General features: G+C 41.6%; 1 protein-coding gene across 4 annotated transcripts; it reads right to left on the bottom strand.

Moving 5' to 3' along the window:
- LOC119023475 (NACHT, LRR and PYD domains-containing protein 12-like) lies at positions 1-18,555 on the bottom strand. 4 transcript variants are annotated; one of them, XM_037105461.1, is made up of 12 exons: positions 18,438-18,555; positions 18,148-18,282; positions 15,531-15,640; positions 15,017-15,325; positions 14,570-14,638; positions 12,299-14,168; positions 10,840-11,013; positions 10,476-10,649; positions 10,123-10,296; positions 9,253-9,420; positions 2,430-2,476; positions 1-977 (listed from the first exon to the last, which is right to left on the bottom strand). In XM_037105461.1, exons 4-12 carry the CDS (start codon positions 15,288-15,290, stop codon positions 421-423), a joined length of 3,507 nt encoding a protein of 1,168 aa, XP_036961356.1. In that variant the 5' UTR covers positions 15,291-15,325; positions 15,531-15,640; positions 18,148-18,282; positions 18,438-18,555; the 3' UTR covers positions 1-420. The 4 variants fall into 4 exon arrangements, with proteins under 4 accessions (XP_036961356.1, XP_036961343.1, XP_036961351.1 ...); XM_037105448.1 differs by having other exon boundaries at positions 15,017-15,302; XM_037105456.1 differs by having other exon boundaries at positions 15,017-15,299.
- Positions 18,556-18,665: the final 110 nt, after the last annotated feature.

Here is an 18,665-nt window from a genome sequence, read left to right as displayed (position 1 = left end):
TGAGAAAGTCAAATGTTTATTCTGACAGATGATGTGAGATGATGAAGTGTTGACAGAAAGTCTTTGGCTCTTGGACTCTACAGGGAGATTTTGTAATGGAGGTCCGTCATTATGATGATCTATATGCATGTGTGTGTGCAGCCTGGTTTTATTGTATATACAGACTGATTGTTGTGAGAAAACAATCAGATCACAAAGTTCAGAAAACTGAAATCTGAACGTTCAAAACATATTTAAAGAGATTTAAAACTGCTGATGTGCAGCACATTGACCGAGAAGAGACAAAACAACTGAACCATTTCTGTTACTGTGATTTACAGAGTGTGTGTGTGTGCGTGTGTGTGTGTGTGTGTGTGTGTGCGTGTGTGTGTGTGTGTGTGTGTGTGTGTGTGTGTGTGTGTGTGTGTGTGTGTGTGTGTCCTACAAAGACACTGAGGAACCAGATGTCCAGACCCCAAATCCAGGATAAAGAGTTTCAGTGAATGTGGTGTTGAAGGTGTGGAGGTGGATCAGTGAGTCAGAGACTCTGTAGAAGGACAGAGTGCCAGCAGGACAGTCCACATACACTGCTACTCTTTTAGAGACAGAGGAGGAGGAGGAGGAGGAGGAGGAGGAGGAAGAGGAGAAGGAGGAGAGGACTGTTCCTCTCTTATTGTGCCAGACAGAGTACCGGCCATCATCAAAGCACTCCAGACTCCAGGACTGATTATTCCGTCCAAACCAACAGTTATCACTGTTTCCTCTCCTGCTGATTCCTCTGTAACTCACTGATATAAGAACCATTCCTCTCCACTCGACCTCCCAGTAACAGCGACCAGTCAGACCAGTTCCACACAGCAGCTGAGGCCTGGAGTCAAACCTCTCTGGATGATCAGGATATGGCTGCTTCTCTGTTACACGTGTCACCTTCCTGTTGTTGTCAGACAGTTTGAGGTTTGTGTTTACTGTGTTTGTGTCCACTGTGAGTTCACAGACATCTGATGGAGAGAACAAGACACAATACAGCAGCAGTTTATCATCTAACACAGCTGATGGTTTATTTCTTGCTTTATTAACAGACTGACTGTTACCGTTTTTCTTGACTGCTTTGATGCAGCAGTCAATTCAAACTCCACATTTTCAAAACAGTTAACGACAGGCTGCAACAGTGGCACACATGGTCAACATGACATTTTGTTTGCAAAAGGCTCTAACCGTGCGCTACCGACCGAGCGAAGCAGCGCCCAACAAAAGCAAATTTTGCCTTCAAACAACACAACTACACAAACAAGTGTATGAGCTCTTCCAATCAACCATTACACGGTGGACAACAAAATACAACATACAGCACTCAGTGTGAATCAGTGCACCATTGCTTGTCATTGTAGCCTGTTACTGTGATTAGCTTTCATGCCATTTGTTGTCAAATTTGCCTTCTTGCAAAGAACTGGATCCAGAATCAGAGATGCTTTGATGCATTTTTTGATTCCATTGATTGTTTTTTCAAAGTGTGGCTGAAAACTGAAATACTGTAAATATTACACAAAATGAAAGAAAAGAAACCAAAATAAAATCTATTAGATTATAAGAAATGAAGAAATCTTGTGGTCTCATAGTCCACAAAACATTTCTGCAGCTTCACAGCAAGCATTCTCCTGAACAACTGACGTAGCTGGGACTTGTTTTAAAATGTAGAAAAGAAGATAAAGATAAAATCTATTACAGTCAAGTATAAAAATTATACTCTTTATAATACTAGAATACTATTTATACTCAGTCTCTCCTGTCTTGCTGATGGGGCCACATGACCTCATCCACATCACATTCATTATCTTCTCTTGCAATGAACTGAGAGAAAAATCTTCTTGCATGCCTCATCCAACCTTGATATTCCTCTGCTCCTATTTCTCACTCTCACCTGCCTCAGACCTCTTCCATCCATGTTGGTGAAGAACAACACAGACTCTGCACCTTTTAAGGCCTGCAGACTGATTGCTCAGTGAAGATTTGTGTGAAGGAGTGTCAAACAGGTGCTTCAGTGATTTCATACTGATGTAGGTAGTTTCTAATAGTTAGGAGCAGATGGTTTCTGTTCGGTTACCACAGCTAAAACAATGCAGTTTGGACTGCTTGAATGACATCTGTGTTAACTGTTCTGCAAATGGGTGGGGAAAATGTGTCAATCCAATGAGAAAGGGTTAACACATTTGTAAGAGGTGTCTTGTGCTCTGCTGAGACAGTGATGATGAAAACCGAGTGGATCCCAGTTTCTTTAAGCAGGTCAAAGCAATCAAGAAAAACTGTAATTAGATCAAAACTTCACATTGAATCATCTTTCGGGATCTTCTTCCAAACTGACAGTTGAATGCAGATACACAAGCTTTAGATTTAAACTACTTTACTTTACTGTGCTGCTTCGTTTTCATCAATCAAAGTGAACACACACTTACACTTCCTCAGACCAGGTTTCATCCTCTGCTCCCCACCATGTTCCACCCTGGAGGGAGAAACAGAGTCAGAATGATCCTTCAGAAGCTTCCTCATCAATGAGCTTCATAAAGCTTCACTCAGACAAACATCTGCATTTATAAAACACACTTCATACACACACTCAAATTTACATCAAACAAGCAACAAGTAAATAATAAAAAGCTGGTTGACTTAATATTAAATGAATAAATTAATTTTCCTGACATTTAATAATGTGAAGTGACAGAATCAACCGCAGCGGAAAATATATTAAACATAAAATAAAATTGAAATGAACTTTGAACCTTGAGTTTTAAAACTAAATAAACGAGACGTCCTCAAAGTGTTCAGAAATAAATCTTGACAACTGGACAAAGTCCTGCTGAATATCAGGTCAGATCAGGTATCTAAACACAAAACAAAGAGTATAAACAATGAATTAAAGGTTAAGATTTTTCTTTTTTCTTTGTAAACACAGAACAAAAGAAGTTTGAGGTCTCAACTGATGCTGGAATCTTCTTATTTAGAGAATCAATGAGTTGGAGAGTTCTTGAAGGTTAGCAGATTATGACAATAGAGGTTCCCAGACTGACTAAAAATGTTAAGCCTCTTATTGCAAACTTAATCTTCTCCAAATGTAAAACATCAAATTAATGAATTGCATGGCGTAACATATAGCCTACCTAACCTGACGATACATCATTGTATGAAGCGACGCCACATAACTGGGAAACTTTGTCTTGTAGCTCCTCAGATGCAAGACGCAGCACCAAGCAGCAGCCATGAGCCCACCACAGGTCCAGAGTGGGCGGGAAGGATTGCTCATTGAGTGAGTATTATTAGAATTAATATAACACCAAAAGAGTATGGTGTAGACCTGCTCTATATGAAAAATGCCCTGAGATAATTGATGATAGTAGATGATTCAGCACTACAATAATGAAACTGACTTGCAAAAAGGAAGATTTGTGTTGAGAATTCTGACCTTTTTTAAAATGTGATTTAGTGTCAGAGGAAAAACCAGGAGCCAGTGGTGAGGAAGGGATATCTGCTGTCATGGAAGGAACAGGTGAGCTAGTGTGTGAACAAGCAAGCATCACTTCCAGTACAACCACTTTCTATGACCAAATGATAGTAATGGCCCGATATACTTTTCATCATTAAAAGTAAGATAGTAATCAAAGCACACATTTGAAAGTGAATAGGATGAAAATAATATGGAATAAGCCTGCAGATTTTGCCATAGGAAAACTCTTAATTGGTTCAGTCAAAATGTGTTTTCCATGTCATGTATGCTAAAGCCTGATAAAGTTTTGGTTTTTAGTGATACAGGTGCAGGCAAGTCTAGGGAAACTGGAGGAAGTGTGAAAGGGAGAGCAGAGTCCACTCAGGGACCGATTACAGAGGCAGCAGCTCAGCAGCAGAACCCTGAAGAACAAGTTAGAAATGAGACAGATGAAGATGAGTCTGCTGATAGTTTTGACTACTTTGCCCGCCCTCAAACACAGGATATACATATGTTTTCTTCTTATAATCCTCAACAAACCCCTATTATTGCTATACCAAAAGTTTTCAATAGCAAAGATGGAACCAACCGCAAGTGGTTCTGTAAGGCTCTGTTAGTCTAGCATTTGCGCCTTTGGTTAGTGATGGCCCTCTCATAAAGGGAGACGTGAAAGAGTGGAAACACATCCACCAAAGAATAGTGGAACACAAAAAATTAAGACAGAAATAGTGCAGATGCATACGTTCTGAATGTACAAAAGGCAGATGAGAACAGCCTGTTGACTGGCAACCAAATGTCATTGCGTGCTGACCAAGTGAAACAGAAACCTCAGGTGATGGAGTGCAAGGGCTGTATATTCGACCACATTGTTTTAGAAAAAATACACAGAATTATATATCTTTAGAGAACAGTGCACTATTGTAGGCTTAACATGTAAAGTTATAATTACATTATCTTAATATAAAAGGTTGTGATCTAAAGTGTCCGGTCTGAGGCATGAAACTCCTGGGCCCAAAATGAGTCCCACTCCAGCCCTGATGACATCTGATACAACTGTTATCTATATTTGGATAAAAGGAGGATATTTTAGCTCTACTCTGATGTAGGGGATGTACCACCTTAAACTGAACTACGCCCAGTCTTGCGCAGGCGGTACTATTGTTCACTCTTTTCAAAGCTTCAGTCCAAATATCATCTGAGTTTACAGTTTTTTCCCAGCTAGTTTAGATCCTGTCCAGCTTTGCATCATCTGTTGACATGATCATTGAGTAAGAGTGTGCTGTAAAACCCTTTAAACCAAAAGGAGCTTCCAAATAAAAGTTTGCAAGTGACTTTTTTGAGAGGCTCGAAGCTGTGGGCTATGGCTCTTAGCAACTGAAGAGCTTGAAAGTAGCGAAATAGATCATTTTGTTGGAGGCTAGATTTGAAACACAAATCATTGAAACTAGAACTGTGTTCCATCCACATAAAGATACTGAACTTTATAAACCCTTTCCTAGTTTGGCTGGTAAGAAGTTGTGATTTTGTTACACATGCCTCCTAAATTTAGACCATATTTTGAGAGTGGAGACTGGCGATTGGAGCCATTAGCTCTACAGACTGGCAGTGTGTATCTGGAGATTGCATCCAGTATGAAATCTGTTGACATTCGCTCCCCAGTAGTAGTGTTTAAAGTTTGGTAGAGCCAACCCACCCCCTGTTCTTGGTCGTTGAAATAAATCTTTACTAATTCTAGGGTTCTGACCACTCCATATGAAGTCCAAGATCATTTTATTGATCTGACTAAGAACTATTTTATCAAGTAAACAGGGATACATTGAAACAGAAATAGAAATCTAAGCAGACCGTTCATTTTAACACAGTTTATCCTGCCTGATATCTTTGTAAGTCTGATTTATGTTTAGAAATGAGTGGGGCAAATTTTCCATCAAAGAGGTTTTTGAATTATGTTAATACCCAAATATTTAAATCATGATCTTGAGATATGAAATGTCACAGCTTGGTCTGGAATGTGCATAACAAATTAATTTACTGGTAAACATTCACTCTTCAATAAGTTAAGTCTGTAGCCTGAGAGCTGACCAAAAGTATGTAACACGAAAATTATCTAATTATTGCATTGTGATGAACCTGATATGTAACACAGCATGTCGTCTGCTTATAAGGATAACTTAGTTTCCAATCTCCATCTTCTAACTCCATGTATGGAGGGTGTTGACTTCAGCACAAGGGATAGGGGTCCTATTGCTAGACTGAATAATAGAAGGCTGGATCCACTTGACAAACATTTTACCAAAACCAAACTTCTTCAAAAGAAACAAAAGACATTAGATGAGGGACCATACAACACATTCATAAGGCACCTTATTTTAGAAAATAAATGCCACCCTTTGAAAAAAACAGTTTGGTCAGTTGATATTATATGTGGTAAGGGTGTTTCCAATCATGTAGCCAATAACTTTGAAAGTATTCTTATATCAGTATGTAAACGTGATATTGGTCTATAATCCACATTTTAAAGAATCCCTACCTGGCTTCAACAGAAGTGTTATGGATGCTTCAGTAAGGGAGTCAGGCAATTTCCCTTGCGACAATGCGTGGTTACACATGTCTAATCTCTAACGTTTTTAACCTCTATGCTTTTGTGTTTTAGTCTCTGGTGTTTTAAGCCTTTATGCTTTTATGTTACATATTATCTCCAATGTGTCCTCATGGGCGCCTGCCAGGCTGGGAGTTGTCTCTGGTCCACCGCTGGGGGTGCTGTCACATGTATGATTTCTGTCTGCCCCGGTTGGGGTGGTCTCTGTGGCGGCACTCCCTGCAGCCTTGGACCGAGATTTCTCTCAGTGTGGTTGGCCCCCCCCAAAGGTAGCTTCCTCCCTGCCTCAGGTCTCACTTCCCAGCCATGTCTCTTAGTGACAGCTAGTGTATGTGTGGGTGTGAGTGTGAGTCTGTATGTGTTTGTGTATGTCTCTGTGCATGTCTGTGGGGGTGGGCGGGTTGGGTTCTTTTAATTTTCTTCTCTTGATTTTATTTGCTGTTGTTGTTTGTAAATCTCTGTAAGGCACTTTGAGATACTTTTTTGTATGAAAAGCGCCATAAAAAAAGGTTGATTTGATAATAACAGGGGGGCTAAGTGATCAGAGAATATTATAGAAGTCAGTTGGAAAGCCATCCGGTCCCAGGGATTTTCCATTTTGCATTGCAGAGATGGCAATTCTAAGTTCTCCAAGTTCCACTGGTGGATCTACACATTCCAGTTGGTCAGAAGACAGGGTGAGGGCTTCTACGGTTTCAAAGAAATTTTGAAAGAGCGAAGTGTCTTTTAGCCATTCTGAGTTATACAAATCAAAATAGAACATTTATTGTCTGGGGATCTGTTGTGTTTACTACTGTTGTATCTTCAATTTGTGATATAATCAGTGATGACTTTAACTTTAGTTGACGTGCCAAAAGCCACTCTACTTTTTCTCCATGTTCATAGTATAACCCATGTGATCTCATAATAAGTTGTTCTGTTTCAGAGGTAGAGATTAAGTAAAACTGAGTTTGTAATGCCATTTTCTCTTCATAAAGGGATGGACTTGGAGAGGTGGAATCCTTATAATCCACTTCGGATATGGCATCAATTAGCGGATTTTTGTCTCTTTCTCTCCCTATTTGTCAGACTTGAACAGAAATTGAGGATCCCCTTCAGGCAGAGAGTTGCTTTGACCCTCCTAAAGGCTGCACGCTTCCTAGACAGAGTCGCGCTGAGGTCCAGGTAAAACGTAATCGTATTCCCCTTGTACACCATGTTGTTCTGCCTTTCCCAGCAAAGAGCTCGCTTGCGGTCTTGGGATCTGTGTAAGGCGACAACGATGGGTATGGGTAGCTTACCATTTTTAGGTTTCTGTGTCGGGCCCGATGCACCCACTCCAGTTCAGACGGTGTAGTAAAAACCTAGTTCCCTGTGACGTCTTGTGTGGAAACAAATGTCACCATGTCTAAATCCCCACAGGTTTCGCTATCCTCCAGCACATTTATAATATGCATATGCACTCTCCTAGACCAGTTCTCCAGATCGTCGATGCGGTCTGCCAGCGTAGTGTTCAGGACTTTTAGCTCGGTGATGGATTTCTCAGCTATAGACAGGGCTTCAAAGTTTTCACCTGCTGTGGTCTCCATGGAGGTGACTCTCTTCCCCAGTGTCTCTACCATTTCTTGAAAAGTTGCTATAGATGCCGGGATAGACGCGATCAGTGCAGCCATGTCCTTTTTGAGGTGTTCCAGCTGTTTTGAGGTGTTCCAGCTGATTACCGATTACCCAGTGCAGATAGAAATGCTCAGTTCAGTTCTTTTTCCAGCCAGCTCTTGATAATAACTGTTATAAATGGGTAGGCAAGACACATATGAACTTTGATTGCATCATCATGTAGTAATAATCATACATCAGTTGACTTGGTTGTTGTTAAACAAACATGTCCGTTGTTAAACAACCAAGTCGACTGGTTGTCGACTGTGGTTCTTCGTTAAAAGTGGAGGGTCCCATCCAGATTCTATTGATACCGAACACAGAAAATAAAACTTTGTGTCTTTCCTGGAGACTCCTGAGTCTGTCATTAGTTTTGTGACCGTCAATAAAATGTATTTATTTCTACTTGAGAGAAGGAAGCTGTCTGGCCAAACACATAAAGAGATAAAAGTTATACTCATGAGTGATACACAACTTTTATATTTAGATACCTAACATTAAATAATGTGACTTTTCATGAGTCTCGTCATTAACTTAAAATTTAAGAACTTTCTCAAATAACACAATGAATCTCCAGAACAACTATTAAATGAACGAGCTGAGTCGTTTCTCATCTTCTGTATCACCGATCAAGAATTAACTTTAAAACTCTTGACAAATTTTTATTCTGTTTTATTAAATTTAACTATGTCTGTCAAATAGAGTATTACAGTGCCATTAAATGATAAACAGCACATGGTGGTGTGATGTTAGTCAGGAGGTCAGTCTAAAGGCAGGAACACAACAGCCCAACCGTTGGATATCTGAAGTGTTGGGAGAGACTTGGACGAGGTCAGGAACAAATATGTTCGGTGTGTTCAGCTGCGTCAGAAGCTTTCGGAGCTGCGCGGACGTTGTCTGCTCCGATTCAACATGCGAAGTCTGAGGAGGTTGGCTGTTGGCCGTCTGAGCCATTGGATTCTCTGATTGGCGGTGTGCTAGCAAATCAGCATGGTGTGTGGGAGGGGTGGGGTGAGCTTTGTTTTTCTGTGCACTCCGTTCCGTCATTCCCTGTTTTCATAGTTTGGAGTACTGGCACAAGACTAGCTGTTATGTCCATTCAGGATAAATTAATCTGTGTTCGTTTGGTAATGCCTCGCTGCGTGTTTAGTATGCCGCTGTTTTTTTCTGAAATAGTTAAGTTTAGTTTTGATTCGAAAATAAAGAGAGTTGCATGCATAAACCTCTCATCCAGCATCTTTTTTATACACTAGCGCCACCCACTTATTGCATCTCACACAAGCGCAGAACGTACACGCTACTGTGGAGGTGGCAGCACGTCGAAGTGTTCAATGCAACTTTTGTGCCAAACTGGTCAGACAAGAGGCAACAGAATGGTCAGATATAGGCAGTTGGCTGTTGGTTTGAGTCTGGGCAGTGTGGGGGCCTTAAGTGTGAACAGGGACTCTCATCACCTCATTTACTGTCTTCACGGTTATCAGCAGTGCTGCTGGTTCAAACTGTGAACCTCAGTTTGTCAGTGTGACAGAGAAACAGTGTGTGAGCTCATGATATCTGTTCATACCTTAGAGTGTCCAGTCTCCAGTCTTGATCCTCAGCCGACAGCAGCTTCACTCCTGAGTCTCCTGGATGATTGTAGCTCAGGTCCAGTTCTCTCAGATGGGAGGGGTTGGATCTCAGACCTGAGGCCAGAGAAATACAACTTTCCTCTGTGATCAGACAGCCTGACAGCCTGGAGACACACACACACACACACACACACACACACACACACACACACACACACACACACACACAGGACAATGTTTATCTATGAATGTATAGAAACAGACATTCTGTGAACTGTGATTTTGTTCTGTACACGCAACATGAACTGTCAGGCCTGGGAGAAGGATCCTCCTCTTCCTGATGATTTGTTCTCTGTTAAAAGTGTTTTTTCAATATGGGAAGTTTGCCTTTGCCTCCGTCAAAAGACAGAGGATGTGCTCACGGTACAGATTGTAAAGCCCACTGAGGGAATGTGAAAATGATCTGGGGCTTTATGAATAAAATTGACAGCAGACATGATTTGACATCAGACAGATATTTAAGCTGCATTGGACAAGCTCTGTAACCATATTACAAAAAAAGAAGAAACAAAAAACAAACAAACAAACACCCAAAAAAGGTCTTTTAGATGCAACAATTCATAGAGCTGACGGGCAATACAATGTCATAAGATAAAATTCTGTCATTGACACCTGTTGTACCTGATGAATATAACTTTACTGTAGATTAAAATAAATGATGTAGTCTCCGAGGACATTGTACACCTTTTAAGAATAATACACAATGTCCAAAACTCTTACAAATGTTTGTTATACAGTATCTTAAGATGCAAAACAACATTTGAGCAGTCATTTGAGTAGTCATGTAACAGAAACTGAAGTCAGACCTGAGAGTCTCCAGTTTACAGCGTGGACTCTTCAGTCCAACAGACAGTGACTTCACTCCTGAATCCTGAAGGTCATTGTTACCCAGGTTCAGCTCTCTCAGGCGAGAGGACTGGGAGCTGAAAACTGAGGACAGAGCTTCACAGCTTCTCTTTGACAGATTACAGCCACTCAGCCTTAAAAAAAAAAGAAGACAAGTGACACGTGAAGAATTTTCCCCCTGTTTGATTTAACTCATTTACACTCAGCTTTCAGAGCAGTGTCTGAAATGAGAACTAGTAAAATGACAGGAAAACAATAAGAACATAAAGGAACAGTTATTTTTCACTCAGTACATGTCTTTTTAAATTCTGACCTGAGAGTATCCAGTTTACAGTGTGGACTCTTCAGTCCAACAGACAGCGGCTGCACTCCTGAATCCAGCAGGTTGTTATTATTCAGGTCCAGTACTCTCAGACTAGAGGACTGGGAGCTGAGAACTGAGGACAGAGCTTCACAGCTTTTCTCTGACAGATTACAGCCACTCAGCCTGAAAAAGTATTGTAGAGTACACATTTGAAGACTTTACGCTCTGTTCGATTTAACTTGCAGTTGTATTTTGTTGCATTCAGTTTCAGAGAAGTGTATGAAGAAAGAGCTGGTAAAATGACAGGAGAACAATGACAACATAAAGGAACAGTTATTGTTCAGTCTGTACATGTCTTTTTTTTTATTCTGACCTGAGAGTCTCCAGTTTACAGTGTGGACTCTTCAGTCCAACAGACAGCTGCTCCACTCCTGAATCCAGCAGATTGTTATTATTCAGGTCCAGCTCTCTCAGACTAGAGGACTGGGAGCTGAGAACTGAGGAAAGAGCTTCACAGCTTCTCTTTGACAGATTACAGCCACTGAGCCTGAAAGATAATTAGTGATACTGTTTCTGTCATCCACAATGCAAAATACATCACATTTCTGTAGAAACTGTTATTGTGTTGATGAGTCGACCGATCGAGAGTCTCGACAATTAGTGTTTTTCATACTAGCATTTCACATTTGTGAAAAGGTCAGGAGGGACAACTGTTCTATTTCTGTCAATTTCAGTGGTTATGTCTTCAGGTTGCTGTCTATGTCATGTTGTGTTTTGTGTGTCACTGCTGTATGTGTGTTAAGAAAAGAGGTGTGTGCTGCACTCAGAGTTTTGTCTGTCACTCTGTCTCTGATGATCAGAATGAGAATTAAGTATTAGCTTTGCAAAGTAAAAGGATGTGTGATTATGTTTGAAATCAATATATCAGGAAGTAGTAGATTCTGTATGAAAAGAGGAAGAGTGCACTCAGGCCTTGAACAGAATCACATTAAGAATTAAATGTTAAACTGAGCGATAAGTAGGGTAAAAAAATGTACAATGTGATTGAAATCAATGTGTCAAAGTTTAGAAAGTTAATGATGATCAGTAAAGAAGCAGTGTTGAGCTGAGGTCATGAGAAAGTGTTGAAGAACTGATCATGGAGGCACGAGGACAAGAGGGAGGGACACACCTCAGCCTAGGATATTTCTTAACGAAGCATCATGAAATCTTAATCAAAGGGTTATCAGCCAGTGGATGGAGAGATGCTAAAACAATTCCTAATAAGGACACAAAACCAAGCCAGTATCCGATGCAAGAGTGTATATAACCTGAGGAGCACAGACTAAAGTTCATTCTTCCACTCGCTCCAACCTCGAAGAAACACCTGAGACGGAGAATGTGAGCAGCCAAAACACTGCAGAAAGGACTTCAAGAAATCTTCAGCAGAAACAGACCAAGGAATTAAGAGCACAACGGATTAACCATTTTTGCCAACATGCTGTGGATTACAATTTTGACATTGGAGTACTTTTATTCCCTCTGATAGTGTGAAGTTTGGACTTTGGGGAAACTGAGAGACTTCAGGCAGGATTGTGATTTGGCAAAATCCACTTCTATGCCATGTTTGTCTATTTGATCAGTTATCAACAATCATTCTCTAGCACCTTTAAAAGAACTCAAATACAACAGATTTGTCTTGCATGACTGCATTAACATGGAAAGCTATAATGAAACTAATAAAACAACAGTTTTTTATTTTTTATTTTTTATAATTGATTAATAAATAAGAATTAAAAAGACTTCAGTTTGTGACACTACATACAATAACTAGCAGTTATCTGTTCACTTACAGAGCTTTGTTGGAGGCTTTGACCACTGGCAGCAGCCTCAGAAGAGCCTCCTCTGAAGCAGAGTATTTCTTCAGGTCAAATACATCCAGATCTTCTTCTGATGACAGTAAGATAAAGACCAGAGCTGACCACTGAGCAGGAGACAGTTCATCTGTGGAGAGATGTCCTGATGTCAGGTACTGTTGGATCTCCTCCACTAAAGAATCATCATTCAGTTCATTCAGACAGTGGAACAGATTGATGCTTCTCTCAGGAGACAGATTCTCACTGATCTTCTTCTTGATGTACTCAACTGTTTCCTGATTGGTCTGTGAGCTTGTCTTATTTTTCAGGAGGCCTTCAGGGAGAGTCTGATTGGTCTGCAGTGAAAGCCCCAGAAGGAAGCGGAGGAACAAGTCCAGGTGTCCATTTGGACTCTGTAAGGCCTTGTCAATAGCAAACCTGTAGACCTCTGTCACTAATGGTTTGCTGAAGATCTTTCGCACAAGTTCAAAAAAAGATTGGGCTGGTTCAGACATCACATTCTTGTGTTTGTTAACAAGTGACATCTCTACATACAAAGCTGCCAAAAACTCCTGAACACTGAGATGGACGAAGCTAAACATCTTGACTTCATCATTCTTCCTCCGACGTTCCTCTTTAAAGATCTCTGTGAACACTCCTGAGAACACTGAGGCTCCTCTGACATCAATGCCACTCTCTTTAAGATCTCTTTCATAGAAGATCAGGTTGCCGTTTTTCAGCTGCTGGAAAGCCAGTTTTGCTAATGTCTTGATGTTCTGAATGCACATGCTTTGGTCAAACTTGTTTGGGTCATATTTCTTCTTTGTCTGACAAATCTGAAACTCCAAGAACTCTGCATACATCTCAGTCAGGGTCTTGGGCAGCTCTCCTCCCTCTCTGGTCTTCAACACATCCTCCAGAACTGTAGCAGTGATCCAGCAGAAGACTGGGATGTGGCACATGATGTGGAGGCTTCGTGATGTCTTGATGTGGGAGATGATTCTGCTGGCCTGCTCCTCATCTCTGAATCTCTTCCTGAAGTACTCCTCCTTCTGTGGGTCAGTGAATCCTCTGACCTCTGTCACCACGTCAACAAAATCAGAATGAATCTGATTGGCTGCTGCAGGTCGTGTGGTTATCCAGAGGCGAGCAGAGGGAAGCAGATTTCTCTTGATGAGGTTTGACAGCAGCACATCCACTGAGGTGGACTGTGTCACATCAAAATCTCTTCCTTTGTTATTATTGGTCGAACAGTTCAGTTGAAGGCGGCTCTCATCCAGTCCATCCAAAACAAACACTAGTTTGAATTTACTTTTGTCATAGTTGGTGTTTCCTGATGACTGCAGAGTTGTAAAGATGTGATTAAGAGCTTCTTCATGAATGTCTTTGGTCTCTCTGATAGATTTATGGATCAGCTCGGTCAGACTTAACTTTTCATCCTTCCATAAGTTCAGCTGGCGGAAGGTAAAGGGGAATATGAGATGTAAATCTTGATTGTGTTCTTTGTTAGTCCAGTCCGACAGAAACTTCTGGACAAGAAATGTTTTGCCAATTCCTGCGATTCCATTGGTCAGCACTGTTCTTATGGATCTTCCTTTACCAGAGGGGGGTTTGAACATGTCGCAGGGTTGAATTGATTCCTCTGTTGTTGGCTTCACCTCCATCTGAATGACCTCATGCTGTTTGTTGAGGTTTACATCACCCCCAGCTGTGATGTACAGCTCTGTGTAGATATCAACCAGAGGTTGCTCATCCTTCCTCTGTGCCCACCCCTCTTGTGCACAATTAAACCGATCCTCAAGGTTTGACTGAAGCATTTTCTGGTAATATGAGATGGGTTGTGGCTTTGGTACTGGAACAATCTCATCTGAGTGACAAAAAGAGACAATAAACAACTGAAATGCAGGATACTAAATTTACAGTTGGAGAAAGATCTGTCTGTGAAACTACTGTAACAGTGTGATATCTGTAGTTGTGTTACAGAAGCTATCTTAACATTAGTATTTCATCTCATCATTCTCTCATGTACCCCAACAACATATACATGTAAATCTGTCCAACGGGGAGCTGGTCAGTACAACCACAGCTCTGGACTGGTGACCACTGAGCAGCTGTTGGTGTTGCTGCCATCTTCTGGTCGAAATGTCACAAAGACGAATCCTGTAGCATCAGTTTTAATATTCTTACTAACTTTTAACTTTTCCAACCTAAAAACTAAACTTTGTCTTTCAGGGCTTCTGTACATACCAGAGAATACAGCAGCTTTACCTTCACTCTGAGAGGAAGAAGGTCCTCTGTTCTCTGGAGTCTCACCAACATCACCGACACTCACTGACACTGAGAGAGGTGAAGACAGAGATTATGGCTGGGTTGCACCAACAAGGATTCATTTAATCTAAAATCAGATGTAATCTGAGTTTAGTAAAACTAGTTTAAAATGAGTTAATCTAGATATTAATTCAGGCAGAGCTCTGCTGCACCATTAAAATGAATCTCTGCTCAGTGAAACAAAGTTTATTTCTGTGAACCAGAGCACCATCAAACCTCCATCCTCTCCAGTAACAATTATTGATGCTTCAACCTTTTCTCCTCATTATGAAATCAGGCCTCTTCGTTTGAGCCTCTGAACTGAGAGATCTGTTCCTTTACAGGTATTGTGTGGTCAACTCACTCTCTTCTTCTGAAAATGATATTAAAATAAAGAATGTGACTGACCTTCTGGTCCTGAGCTGTTGGCTGACAGACTCTGCACCAGGTCATTCCTCTTGATCTTCTCTAAAATCTTCTTGGTCACCTTCAGAGCTCCATCAAGTGTAAAGGTGTTCACCATCAGATCCACTGTGTCCCGTCTTTCTGCTGTCTCCAGCCTGGACTGTTTGATGGGTTGGTAGCCTTCCAGGATGTCAGGCAGCTTCAGATACCATTTGAAATCCTTGAATTCATCAACTTTTAGATCCTCCAGAGTGTTGAAAATGTCCTCTGGTGTCATCGTGGCTCCCTGCTAAAGACAGGTAGTGTTATCACCTGAAGGAAAACCAGCCAGACATCCAAGATATGAAAAGACTCATTTTGTTGAGAAAGTCACATTTCATAGAATAACTAGCGAGTTAATTCATGAACATTCAAAACTTTAAATCATCTTCATTCACTTCATCACTGCTCTCATCTACAAGTTGATGTTGTAGTTTGTTCATCAGAGGTGTGTCATGTTACCTGTCACAGTTATCACCTGTTAAAGTCCAGATGAGGTCAAAGAGTGGTTCTTCCTTCATCTACAGACTCTGACAGACGCAGCTGGTGTCTGTGTTCATCTGACCGACAGCCGTCACTTCCTCATACCTTCAACCACTTTTTTAACAGGTTTAGCTCTCCTCCGGCCAGCCCCCCTTCAACACCTCCAGCCCCCCACACACCCACGCTGTCCCAAATGGCCCGACCCTCCCCCCAGCACTCTTCTCCTCTACAACACCTCTCCATCTGTCCCCCCTCCATCCCCTCCACCTTCTCAACTGATGACATCCCCATCAACCCCCACCCAACAGTGACTACAGGCCAGGTAAAGAGGCAGCTGGAGAGATTACACCAGCGAAAGGCTGCAGGCCCTGATGGCATCACACCCAGGATCCTGAAGACCTGTGCCAGCCAGCTGTCTCCTGTACTGGGACATCTTTACAACTTGAGCCTGAGTCAGGAGAAAGTCCCGACGCTGTGGAAGACATCCTGCCTGGTTCCAGTCCCCAAGAAGTCGAGGCCATCCGACCCGGCAGACTACAGACCAGTCGCCCTCACATCTCATGTGATGAAAGTCCTGGAGAGACTGGTCTTAGCCCAGCTGAGGCCACAGGTGAGGATGTTTTTGGACCCTTTACAGTTTGCCTATCAGCCCCACTTAGGTGTCGACGATGCTGTCATTCACCTGCTGCAACGAGCCCACATGCATTTGGATGGTGGAGGAAGCACTGTGAGGATCACTTTTTTTGATTTCTCCAGTGCTTTCAACACCATTCAACCACTGCGGCTGGGTGAGAAGCTGCGGGGGATGGGTGTTAACGACACAGTGATCTCCTGGATTACTGATTACCTGACAGGCAGGCCACAGTTTGTCCGTCTGGGCAGTGTCCTGTCTGATGTGGTGGTCAGTGATATAGGAGCTCCACAGGGAACTGTGCTTTCTCCTTTTCTCTTCACCGTATACACCACTGACTTTCAGTACAACTCTGAGTCATGTCATCTCCAGAAGTTTTCTGATGACTCAGCTGTTGTCGGGTGTATAGGAGACGGAGAGGAGGGTGAGTACAGGACACTGGTAGACAACTTTGTGGAGTGGTCCAAACAGAATCACCTGAGGCTGAACGTCAACAAGACCAGAGAGATGGTGATCGACTTCAGGAGGAAGAAGATGCCTTCACAGCCACTGCGGATCAGGGGGGAGGTGGTGGAAGAGGTGGAGGACTACAAATACCTGGGAGTGGTGATCGACAACAGACTGGACTGGAAGTCTAATACGGAGGCTGTTTACAAGAAGGGGATGAGCAGACTCTATTTCCTGAGGAAGCTGAGATCCTTCAACGTGTGCAGCAAGATGTTGGAGATCTTCTACCAGTCTGTTGTTGCCAGCACCATTTTCTTTGCTGCCGTTTGTTGGGGCAGTAGCATCAGAGCCAGCGACACCAACAGACTTGACAAAATCATCAGGAAGGCTGGCTCTGTGCTCGGTCTCAGGCTGGACACTTTTGAGACCGTGGTGGAAAGGAGAATGCTGAATGTGTTACTTTCCATCATGGACAATGATCAGCATCCTCTCCATCACACAGTGGACAGACAGCGGAGCACCTTCTCTCACAGGCTGCTCCAGCTCCGCTGTCGAAAGGACAGATACAGGAAATCTTTCCTGCCACATGCCATCAGACTTTATAACATTAGTTAAATAATCTGGTCTTTCCCATACAGTCCATACGCACTTTACCTGTTTCTTCTGTTTTTCTTCCCTGCTACATGCCATCATACTGTACAATAATAGTTAATAATCTGGTCACCTAATACAGTACATGCACACTTTATCTGTTCTTCTTATGCCCACCGGTCCACTGCTGATTATTTATCTGTTTCACTGCACCTTATATTTTATTATATTTTATTTCAATAACTACCTCTTTTTATACACTATCTATACTGTGTATATTTGTACATAACTGTGTATATTTGTACTTACTGTGTATACGTGTACACTGCATTTTAAGAGTACTGTAATTAATATGTTATTTTTTCTTTTTATTTCAGTGTGTTCTTATATCTCTTAAGTATGTAAATGCTGCTGCTACGCCAAAATATCCCAGCTTGGGATTAATAAAGTATATCTATCTATCTATCTATCTATCTATCTATCTATCTATCTATCTATCTATCTATCTATCTAAATACAAATCCAAACACGTCAATGACGTGAGAGCAGAAACCCAGTGTGAGCTGTAGTGCTGTAGTGCTTCTGACTCAGCAAACACCACATCCTCTGATGCCACTTCAGCTGTTCTGAGACATTTAGTTCCTGTTTTTAAGAGTGAAATGGATGAAAAAATGTGGATGCCATCAAATAGTGAAAGAAGTGTAAAGTAATGTGGACTGTGATATTACAGCAGGAGATCTTGTAGTTCTTCCTGATTTGCACAATTTCAGACTGTTCAAAACCACAAGATCCTATCGACCAGCTCGACACCTCTCACAGAATTCAAGTTTCTACTGCGATGATTGAGTCAAACTGATGAAGACACAAACAGTCTGATAACACGAGTCCTCACAGGAGAAAAGACACAAATCACACATGAAAACATGAAAAAACACACACTTACCTTTTTGTCTGCAGGCAGAAATCTTGTGAGTCTCACAGAGAGAAGTGAGGCTGGTTTACCGTCAGGACGTTTATAAGAGGAAGCAGAAGTTCTGTCGTCATGATCTGTTGAAGTTTCATCATTTTTCTCTTTCATCTGTAAAAACATCCAGGAGAAAAAACGTGTTTTTCATGTGTGAATTGTTTTTTGTTGTCATGGAAAATAAAATCTCACATAAAATATTTTGATTTATTTTTTTCTCGTTAAGAAAATGTGAACATGGATCACCAGAAATAAAAAACGTCACTGACCTCTCAGAGCTTCCTTTCCGCTCACCGTCTGCCAAGCTGACATCAGTGAAGAGTAACTACCTGTGGAGCCCCTGCAGGTTTGAGGTGGAAACCCCTAAATCTGATGTATTGATCAACCCATAACGGTTATTATAGAGAGCTTAAGCCCCACCCCTTCCTGTTCCCCTCATGGACATTATTGAACAAACCCATGTCTCATCATCATCACATCACATGATGATTCTGTTT

The sequence above is a fragment of the Acanthopagrus latus genome, chromosome 1 (genome assembly GCF_904848185.1).
Source record: "Acanthopagrus latus isolate v.2019 chromosome 1, fAcaLat1.1, whole genome shotgun sequence".
NCBI classification, from domain to species: Eukaryota; Metazoa; Chordata; class Actinopteri; order Spariformes; family Sparidae; genus Acanthopagrus; species Acanthopagrus latus.
The sequence above is the reverse complement of the archived record's forward strand: the minus strand, read 5'-3'. Positions and strand labels throughout refer to the sequence as shown.

Excerpts from the sequence above, each read along its gene's own strand:
- LOC119023475 (XM_037105461.1), bottom strand. The coding sequence starts at position 15,290 with ATGACACCAGAGGACATTTTCAACACTCTGGAGGATCTAAAAGTTGAT. Across the intron at positions 10,650-10,839 it reads TGTAAACTGGAGACTCTCAG|GCTGAGTGGCTGTAATCTGT; the intron begins GTCAGAATAAAA and ends ATACTTTTTCAG. Across the intron at positions 2,477-9,252 it reads TGGAGACTGGACACTCTAAG|GGTGGAACATGGTGGGGAGC; the intron begins GTATGAACAGAT and ends TTCTCCCTCCAG.